Source organism: Limulus polyphemus, unplaced genomic scaffold, assembly GCF_000517525.1.
Source record: "Limulus polyphemus unplaced genomic scaffold, Limulus_polyphemus-2.1.2 Scaffold2662, whole genome shotgun sequence".
Classification (NCBI taxonomy): Eukaryota; Metazoa; Arthropoda; class Merostomata; order Xiphosura; family Limulidae; genus Limulus; species Limulus polyphemus.
The window spans coordinates 102,017-113,493 of record NW_013668272.1 but is presented as its reverse complement, the minus strand read 5'-3'; the positions used below and the strand labels follow the sequence as shown (position 1 = coordinate 113,493).

The 11,477-nt window shown below is 31.4% G+C and overlaps 1 protein-coding gene across 1 annotated transcript in view; it reads left to right on the top strand.

Moving 5' to 3' along the window:
- Positions 1-6,479, top strand: part of LOC106467564 (exocyst complex component 8-like) — a 47,101-nt gene extending 40,622 nt beyond the window's left edge. Inside the window, exons 13-14 of the mRNA XM_022395762.1 lie at positions 1,197-1,387; positions 4,844-6,479. Coding sequence (XP_022251470.1) covers positions 1,197-1,387; positions 4,844-5,050 — 398 coding nt within the window. The 3' untranslated portion in view covers positions 5,051-6,479. The remainder of the gene's footprint in view (positions 1-1,196; positions 1,388-4,843) is intronic.
- The last annotated feature ends 4,998 nt before the right edge of the window (positions 6,480-11,477 follow it).

Below are 11,477 nucleotides of genomic sequence, written 5' to 3'. Positions count from 1 at the left end.
ACTTTAATGTTGTGTACTAATATCAATAGTAGACCAACTTTAATGTTGTGTACTAATATCAATAGTAGACCAACTTTAATGTTGTGTACTAATATCAATAGTAGACCAACTTTAATGTTGTGTACTGATATCAATAGTAGACCAACTTTAATGTTGTATACTAATAGTAACAGTAGGCCAACTTTAATGTTGTGTACTAATAGCAATAGTAGACTAACGTTAATGTTGTATACTAATATCAATAGTAGACCAACTTTAATGTTGTGTACTAATAGTAACAGTAGACCAACTTTAATGTTGTGTACTAATAGTAACAGTAGACCAACTTTAATGTTGTATACTAATAGCAATAGTGGACCAACTTTAATGTTGTGTACTAATAGTAACAGTAGACCAACTTTAATGTTGTGTACTAATAGCAATAATAGACCAACTTTACTGTTGTATACTAATAGTAACAGTAGACCAACTTTAATGTTGTGTACTAATAGCAATAGTAGACCAACTTTACTGTTGTATACTAATAGCAATAGTAGACTAACGTTAATGTTGTATACTAATATCAATAGTAGACCAACTTTAATGTTGTGTACTAATAGTAATAGTAGACTAACTTTAATGTTGTGTACTGATATCAATAGTAGACCAATTTTATATTTCTAAATCTATTTTTTTTATCAAACTGTGTTTAAGCACATTTTAGTAATTTAGAAACAATATTTGTGTAACTTTACCATATGCTATTATTGTTAAGTATTTTTTAAAATGAAATACTTTGTTGAAAAGAATTTAATGAAATTTAGAAGAAGAATTAGATTTAATTAGAAATTTTCAGTCACATTCTAGGTTAACATCTCATGTATTAAGTTAACTGCCTAGTGAGCTGGAGGAAATTATGTGAAGGCATAAGTTGTTTTATTAAAAACTAATTTGGTATTAATGGACTATTCGAGCATTTCTGTTTCTATACTGAAGCCTTCTTCAGCCTTTTTTTGTAGTATACATTATCTATGCGGAATTTAATATTGCCAGTGAAAGGAGTTTGAGAATTAGTATTAATTTTATTTTTTATATTACTAATGACTTATTTTGATGAATGTATTATTATTATAAACTGGTATGGTAGTACTTCAAAGAAAATTGCACATGATTTTCTCATAGGTAATAGAGGTGAAAATTTCATTAATTTTGTTTAGATGAATGCTGGGTAGCACTGACAAGCAACACGACGGTGTTCAGTAAATCCTACTTAAATTTTCTTGATGATTTGTTGAAGTTACATACACTTACTTCAAACAAACTGATTGTAGATTCCTTAGTGGTCACTTTCAGGGCACAACTACGGCATGTGGAAGCTTCACTTAATAGTGAAATTTTTAAATCTGACGTAAGTAACTTGTTTTCTACTTTATTGTTTAGTTGTTACTGTGTTTTATTGCCAAATGTTACTGTAATTCACATTTTTTTAGCAGACATTGTTCACTAAATTGGTATGGCTAAATAGTAAAACATCCTGTAAATTGTAAAAACAATTAGAGTATAGTTACTAGTATCTGCTACCAACTGAATTTATTTCAAGGATGTTGTTTTTGCATAGCACAGTCCAAAAGTACAAGAACTATAAAAAATCAAACTCCTTCTCATCAATGCTCAAAGTTATTTTGCAAAATCAGAAAATCACATTTTAGTTGTTTGTCACTGAGAGTTGGTTCTACATAATTTATACTTGTTAACTGTGTTGTTGAAACATTGAAGATTCATATCAGTCATAACCATTATTGGTTCATAGTTGTCCAGGCTATTACTGTGTAAGTGAGGTGAAAATAGTGAAAATATTTATTTTAAAAGGTTACTAAAAGTTCTTTGAAAAACTGGTTTAAATACATTTCAGTTATTCTAGATTTGACTACAAGCTAATAACTGAAACATTCTGTCACTTCACACCAACTTGTATCTTACTTCATGAACTTTTGGCCTTGAACAATCAGGAAGATTTTGATATCCTTTTCTTTGCAGTAACTAATGTCCACCTGTACCAATGGGCTCCTATTAGCCTTTTAAGCATATTTTTCTAATTGTCTCTAATAAATCACATAAAAGTGTAAACAAAAAATACTGTCAGTGTTATACTTAATACCATTACTTATTGCTACCATTTCTTATATGTATTTTACATTGAGAATGAATAATTTCACCCACTTCTTTTGGTCAGTTCTTGCCAATGAGTGTTTTAAAGAGCAAAAACATTATTATATCATTATGGAATCTCCAGTATTTGAACAGCATAGAAAACAAATGTGTAATTTGAGAGTTGAAACATCTACTTGTATTAACCTTGCATCCTGTAACAGATATTCTGTCAAGTAATATTGATGCTACGAGGTGTTTTATTTGCATATTTCGTGTTACAAACTTCAAAACTTCAGTCATGTTACTGATGTTTAAATGGAACATTTGATTACTGTTTTAGTATTTTCAGCAATCCACCATTTTACTTTTGACCCCTTGTCACTCCTGTCTCTGTCTTATCTGTTTTTTTGTTTTTTTCACTAAACAGACAGGCTTACTGCAATAAAATATTACATTATCTTGCCACTAGTTATTTTTTTCAAAATACAAGTTATATTTAAATGCTCAAATGTTTTGCCTTTCTTCGAAGTAAAACACATAATATATGCATCACTGTTATCTTTCCCATCTTAGGAATGAGCTGACTTGTGAACATGTCATCTTGCACTTAAATTTTCATTTCATTGTAATTCTACCCTTGTTGAATTGAAGCATATTTCTTCTTTTGAACTGTTCAGTGTGTTTCATGAAGGTCCACCCCTTTTTACCTTTTGTCACACATCCTTTTCCTGACCATGCCAAGCTGATGAATTCTTTGTTGGAGAGAATTTATCTCCCCCACTGTTTTCTAGGGCTCAAAAATGTTTTGGGAATTTGTTTGCCAACTGACAAGCTGAAGTTAATTTTTTGTATGAAATTTTTTCAACACGAGTTTAATATAAATGTTGTTCAAAGTATATAATTTTGAAGTCATACTATAACCAATTCCATTTGTCTACATTGTATTAAGAATGTTTTACACACATTATACACTAAAGACTCTACCAACTGAATTATTTTATCATAGCTTTTGCTATTATGATTCTCATCCATTCATAACTACTAATATACACACACACACACAACATAATGTAAAAAAAATTATGATTTACTCTAGCTTTGTTAGACAGAAATATCTTTACAGTTCTATTTGATTTAAATTTAAAGGTGAGTTTACTTAAGAAATTTCTACAATGCTTCTCAGAAAAGTGAAAAATCCCCCTTTTGCACAATATAAAAAATAGCACACTTGAAACATGGATTAACTGTGTAATAAACAGAGAGCTGTAGTATGATGTGCTATATTAAATGTTATTCATACTACTTCTGTCCCACTATGCTGTGCACAACTCTTTCCACACTCATCTACTTCCTTTTACAATATCACCTTTCTTTCACTCCTAACCTGTTAAGTATTTGAACATGTTCAGTAGCATCTGTATGTGTTCCTAAAGCTCAGTTTGAAGTAAATGGACTCTGTCAGAGAGAGAAGGGTAACTACTTAGTTGTAAGTATTCATTTAAAAACATGTTAGTTCTCATCATCAGATAACAATTACAAAAAATGAACTAAAGAAAGAAGTTCAGCCATAAATTTTGAATGTTTGGGCATAGTTTAACATTCTGTAGTTTATTAAAGATATAAAGCAATAGCAAAAACATGTCATGATGCTAACTTTTTAGTTGGAAGATTTCCAAAACAAAGGTTTAAGAGTTTGTAAACTTGGTCAATTACAAAGTTCCAGAATTCAGAAATATCTAATTTTCCACAAGGACAAATACTCATTGTAGCCTATTTATAAATAAGTTATTTATCTTAAATTACTAGAACTTCTTTGAAAACCACTGTGTAACAAAACTCAAAAATGTACACTTTGCAATGTCCAAGTACAATGCAAGCATGGTCACCATCAGTTAATTAACACAGGAGTGTTGAATTGTGCAAGTATACACCTACATGTGTTTAAGTAGCTTTACTGAACTTGTTGTAAACCAAACATGGCAAAATACTTTTGCACTCCTCACTCCATCATCTAATAAAAATCAGGTTAACATATGTCATTCTTTGTATGTGTAGCTGAAATGCAAACTGCAAGTATACTTAGTCAAATTGATTCTGCAAAATTTCATGCTTTTAAATGAAATTCAAAATAGTGAATGTTTTATTTGAAATTTTGACCACTGCTGACTTGCACTGTAACTATTTTATTAATTTCAAATAATTTATTTGTTTGAATGCAAAGCTAAACAATGGGTTTTACCTATTGTGGGAATCAAAAACTATATTTTAAGCCTACTGCTGATCTACAAGGGAGAGCCAAAATGTAACATGATTATTAAATTCTTGCCACCTGGTTTCTGCTGTATCATTTTTCATTAGTAACTGTATTATATTTTTATTTCACTGGTGTCTAAACAATTTTGTACCACATACAGAGTTTGTCGCTAACTGCTATTTTTCAAAATGCTATCTAAAACATCCGTAGATCGACAAGTTATCATGTATGTATTTCTGCTTCATTTTCATCAAATTTGAATTCCCTTATTATTTATGATGTCTTGGAGTTCAGCTGCCTTGCTGGGGAGAAGAGAGTTCCTTTACTGATGTTACCAGTGGCTTTCTAGTTATATACTGTTGTAGCTAAAATCATTAGGAAATCAACTTAACGTTTTTTGGCTTATTGTCATCATTACAAATTTTGTTCCTAATCTGTGTCATTATTGTTATTTTTTAGGTAAAGTTTATTCAGAAGAATGCTAATTTTTTGCTTGAAACACTGTTGACCTTAGCAGAACATCGTTTTGAAGAGAAACTTGGATTTGGTTCCCCTCAACTTTCAGAACTTCATATTGAACTTCCTCGACTAATTAGTGGGACTTCTGAGAGCAGTGCATCAGGGAAGTCTTCTGTAACCAAATATTCATCTGTAGCATATTTGTAACTTCATTCTCTGTTTTTGTTAAACTGTTATTGTATAAATACCATGTTATATTTACTAGAACAAAAAACACTTCTGATAAAGTCCAGAAGTCATCATATTATATTGTCGGAATTTATACGTGAAGTTGTTTTCATTTATTTAATATAACATCTATATCTATCAGTCTAATTTCAATTTTTGTAAATATTTAAAGCTAAATTATCAAACACCTACTAATACTGAGCAGTGCAAGTATGTAAGGGTTACTTTTTTTATCTTAAGGAAGAAGCATGAATTATTGAAAATATAAGATCAGAGTTGTTCTGTATCTATTCTCATGACAAAATGCCATAATATGATGATGTGGTAGTAGAATGTTGGTTTAACCAATCGGCTAGATGTTCACATAGGACAAAACGTAATTTTTAACATTAATATCATCAATATGAACAGCAGAACAAATTCAAAAATGCATTCAATAAATAACTGGTTTGAAAATATTTAAGATACTTAAATTTATTCCTACCCCATATGCCTTTAGTTATTTGAGAAATGCCAAGATGTGGTAAACTTTAAAAGGTACAGAATGTTTACAATATAGTGGTGGATGGGAAGTTGAAACTGATTTAGACTTGATAATTTTAATTTTTTTCATCACTTTAGATATATTTGCTTAGAGTAGTTATAAGTTCTTTCAAAATATTATGCAATCGTTGAAGTTGTTGCTAATAAATGAATTGCAGAAAATAGTTGTTTAATTTTAGGCTGAACAACAAAAGGTTAAGAAATAACAGATGGAATTAACTTGCAGTAGATTATAGTTTAAGATACGGCTAGATCGAGGCCTGCGAGATTACTAACAGGCCTACGTGTATCAGATTTCTGACATCACAGCCGTAATACAACTAAAAAGTGCATTGACTATTTGTTTACCAGTATTTAAACAGATTTTTTTAATATTTAAAGTTAGAGATTGTTATATGTGGATGCCAGCTTCTTTTAATAGTAATTGACGTAGTTTTAAAGATAAAAAGTTAGTGTATTTTTCTCTCTGTTACCATGTACACAATAATAAAAATATTATGAATAAAATCAGGAACAAGTGGAATCTACTTAGTTGTGCTAATATGTAAGGTGTGAAAAGTATAGCAAACTTTAGTGTGATTTACACTTTCACTCTTTGATGTATATCTTCCAGATAGAAAATGTTATTAAGTATATTAAGACACATGGAAATCCATGATTTTTTAATGTAGCTAAACCTTAGGCATTTGAAGCAATGATAACATTTTTTCTTTTGTATTTTCTATATAATTGTCCTTAACCTTACAGTAGTTTTTTTAACAGAATCTTTGCCATCATTTTGACTTTTTTTTTCTTTCTACTAGTTTCTGAGGAATCACACCACGATGATAATTAATATTATCAACAGATTCCTCCTTTTCCACCTAGTTTCTGAGGAATCACACCACGATGATAATTAATATTATCAACAGATTCCTCCTTTTCCACCTAGTTTCTGAGGAATCACACCACGATGATAATTAATATTATCAACAGATTCCTCCTTTTCCACTACCACCTGAACAACCATCTCTGATTTTTTTAGGTCAAAAATAGGTCTTTATAGATATTGGAAAATTTTCAATGTCATAATTCAGATATAAATAATAAACTCAGTAAGTTGTATTAAATCCATTCCTATCAGTTTCAAATATAGTGCTATATCATCAGTCTTACATTCAACCTCCATCATTTGACCATATTCCAATTTTGTTTCCTCAAGCAACATGTCCAGAAATAAAAACTAAAATCATTTTAGTACATCTTTATTGTTGCCACTTATGTTCAGATATGAGCTGTCTTCTAAAGCACTGTCAAAACAAGGTGTAAAATTTGAGATCTTGAGAACTTTAAATTCATATTATCTTTAACTTTCTCTCAAACTCCATCACTTGACATACAGAGACATTGTACTTTCGTTCACTCATTTGTCTGTATTGCCAAAACCTTGTTTCTAAATGATCTGTTTAAAATGTTCCAAAAAGAACATAAGTTAACAAATATTCAGCCAGATGTATTAATGTTTATGTTGTAGTGATACATGGAATTTAGAAGTAAACTTATTACTCCTGTCAACTTTTTAACATGAGGTGTTCATTCATAAGGCTGCCTATGTTCTGAAATCTTCAGATCATTCAACTCATGTAAGAAGTGAAGATTAATAAGCTTAATTTTATACACTGTCTCCTTGTTGCTTGCCCCTTGGGAATTCTTTTACAATTTTCCACCATCTTAAGATAGTTTCTACAAAGATTTTAATTGGTACCTCTCATCACCAAAACCAGTTTTATTTTTAGATAACTCTACTTTTAATGCAGTAATGTTATTCTCATCATATAGCTCGGAGACATACAATAAATTTTGTTATTACAAATTTGATGGATAAAGTAATTTTTCTTGACAGATTGGTAGCTAATTTTATAGTTAAATGCACTTCCTTTTAAGCTAGACTTTTCAACTGCAGAATACTTGCTTTGCAAATTTTACTTTCTGACAGGGATGGTACAGAAAAAATGTCTGGTTGGTTAATCTTTTGTTTAACCAGTTGTTGTGGATGGGTTTCAGCAAATGACCCGAATCACAGAGGATAAAATTTTCTTCTTCGCTACAACAAAGATTGATGATGATATGTTCAACTTGGCTGCCTGATAACATCTCAAACATGTTTCTATTTATCCTAGCATTATCACATATTAATGATAAAACTGTGTAGCCAGTATATAACTTTAATACTTTCAATGCAATGGAAACATTATCATTATATGCTTATTTTTGTAAAACATAGGAGTGATCATAACTGTTTACATTGTAGTTGCTGCTTCAGACTGGATATTTTCTGACACTCCAACTTTGACATTTTTGATTCTGTAAATATTTAGTTATCTTTAATGGGATTGGTTTCAAACTATTAAATGGATGGTTGCAGTAAAAGAAGCTTCAATGTTCGAGTTATTATTATTGTTATTATTCGAGTATTATTTTATAAGTAAATTTTTCAGAAATTGTTTTGCCAGTTTGGTACATTGAAAACAAAATCTTCACCTATAAATAAACTTTAAAATATTTTCATTAGAAGAAACAATAATTAAAACTTATTAGAATCTTTCCTAGCCTAACTTATTAATTCAACAAAAAAAATACCACTGACTACACTAACCGTATAGTATTGATGTCCTACAGTTATTTTTATTGTCAAGTTTCAATAACTTTGAAATCTATGGCATTGACTACTGATTTTCCTAATACTAGAGGCTGGTGGGAAGTAGTGCCAAGTAAAAGTATTATTAGCATGTAGTACTTCAGTACTTATATTCAGATTTCAACAGCATAATACACAAATAGAATTATACTATAACATTTTATTTGAAAGAATCAGGATGTCTCACAATCACAATTTGAAAAGATATTTAAAGGTATTAGGATGGTGAGTGGTATTCCATAACTTGTAGACTTATGTTGAGGTGTTAGAGTGTATTGTAGGGTTACAGAATGGGCACGTTGGGCGGCCTTTTCTACTAAAAACTTGGGGTAGGAGCGACTGATAAAAGAATCTTTCATATCTTTAGATCTGGACTCGTAAATGATTTATTCACTGCAGAGTCTTCGCAGTCTTAGGAATGGGGAATATGGAAGAGACTGAAATGTATGACGTGGATGGGGAGAGTCGTAGCGGAGGTAAGAATGGGTACCAGTAGGTTTGTAATGTACTGAAGTCGATAAATGACGATGTTCGGTAGAGACGAGAATGTCTAATGGGGAGAGTCGTAGCGGAGGTAAGAATGGGTACCAGTAGGTTTGTAATGTAATGAAGTCGATAAATGACGATGTTCAGTAGAGACGAGAATGTCTAAGAATTGTAAGTTATTGAAGAAAACTGTCCATTTGAAGGTAAGCGTTGGATGGAAGGAGGAAACAAGGTGTAAAAAAATATTTAAGTTGCCCAAGGGTGTGCATGTTGCGCGTGCTATGTCATCAATATAATGTTTGTAAAGAGTAGGAAGTGCTCCTTGAAAATCTGATTCTCTATGTAACTAACAAACAATGAAGTGTAAGAAGAACCGATTTTAGTACCTATAACAACACCTTTTGTTTGTTAGTAAAATAAGGATTAAAGGAGAATTCGTTCATGGTTAATACAAATTCGGCAAGACGAAGGAGAATACATGTGTGTGGGGGGGGGGGGTATTAGTGAAGAACGCAGATCCAAGTAATGTTTGACGGCTTTTATACCATCGTTATGGGGAATTGATGTGTAGAATATTTGTATGTCCATATTTTTCAAAGGGATACAACAATGAAAGGTATGTGAACTTAATAGGAGTGAAGAACGACTGTGAAAAGGAAAGAATATAAAGTGGATGAGTAAAGTGAACGGGCTAGAGAAGAAAAATAGTGCGTACCTTGAACAAAAAAAAGTTGTGCAAATAAATTTTCAGTGTAAATAAAGTGTAGGGCGGGGAAATGGAAAGGATGGAGTTAAAGAAAAGAGAAATCTGGTTGTGACACACACACCTGTATCTTGTTTCCATGCGGTAATGAGTATATACTGGTGATTATATTTGACAATTACTGGTATTATATATTTCATTAAGATGTTGACCTCGTTTGAAATAATGTTGCATTTACCCTCTTAGGCCCCCCAGCGCAACAGCGGTATGTCTGCGGACTTACAACGCTAGAAACCGTGATTCGATACCCGTGGTGGGCAGAGCACAGATAGCCCAAACAAACAATTACCCTCTTAGTACCTCAAATAGTTGTTGACAAAAATATACTGTTGTTAACTAGAATGGTGTTTTTTTTTATGTGATAAACAATGTTTTATATGTGTCTGAAAAAAGATTGCTTTATGTAACTTGTTAGCGAATAAGGTACATGAAACTGTGGAATGTATTTCAAGTGCGATTTGTCTTAAGTAAGTTGCTTTGATTTGTCATATTCATTAAACCTTATTTTGTTTGGTGTTTATTATTAGTAACGCTCGACCTACAGTATGTGATTTCATTTGAAAGTCACAACCTTTTAGTAGAACAAATTTAGTATTCTCAGATTGCCATGATTTCCATCAGAGTGTCCTGTAGAAACCAAAACAAAAAACAGGAGGATTCGTCGGATACTGTATTACAGAGCGGTACCTCATTTAGCCTGCCTTTGATTGAATCTGAAGAAAGAAAGACTGGCACGGATTTGCAAACATCAACAAACCTTATTACATTACAATCAAAGTAAAGTTAAAACAACATTTTGAAAAGTTCTTGTGTGTGGTCGACTGTAATCTCTCACCAATCTAATTTTGGTTAATTAATGCTAATTAAAAGATGTGATAAACAATCTATATCACATTATGATATCTAAATCTCTGTGAAACATTATCACGAATCTCAACTAGTCTAGTACTCTGGCAAACCTCACAGAGTTTGAATAAATCTATGCAATCTCTAAAAGTATATCTTAAATTACAACATGGTAACATCAATAGTTCTTTCACGGTGAACACGTGCCATCCACATCATTGGAGCCCACTCCTATGTCAACAAAATGTGTTACGCCCTATAGATATCACATGGTTTGCTGCCAGAGCAGACCATTGTTTCTGTCTAAGATTTTTCATCCTGTATCAATCTCCCCTATTGGAGAACGCGAGTGACTCATCCAGTCTTGTGAATAACAAATACCAGAGAAATGTATGGAACAGGAAGGTACCATATGTTTGTTGTCACCTTAGTTAGTATTCAAAGTTTTAATATACTTTTGTTGCTTTTATTTTAGAACATTGGTTAGGGGAGAGCTACTAACTATTCCTCACCTGCAAGTTGTTCATGGGACTGGATGACTCGCCAAACACATCGCAATTTTTCTTCATAATAAATTATTACTGTAGTATAAGATACGTTAAACGTAGTGACAGTGATCATTTCTTGGGGTAAACAGGGCATTGTATTAGGACCTTAATATTTCCTTTGTTGACTGGAAAATGGCTCTAAATCACACCTTTTGTGATGAGATTTTCTTGGATACAGGTATAGTTAATCTTTAGGTAGGTCTTCAGTAGACTGATTTTGATTATATTTTTGACAGTATACTTTTAGCGTAGAATGATTATCTTAACATTTTATTTAGTCTGTTTTTATTTTTGCTTGTATTCACTTTTTAGTTTTCAGCTTAACTACAAGACTGAATTGTTGATAATTTTTTGTTTTAAATCAGTTGGTTCCTTTGTGTTTGACATTTAGTTGGAGATATAGATAAAGCGTCGATACTCCAAGGTACAGTTTTTAGAGTGGTTAACTTAATGTAGATTTGTTTCTGTTTAAAGTTTAACTGAATATCAACATTTTGTTCAACTTTTTTATTATTTTTTAGTTAATTATATACACCTGGAAAA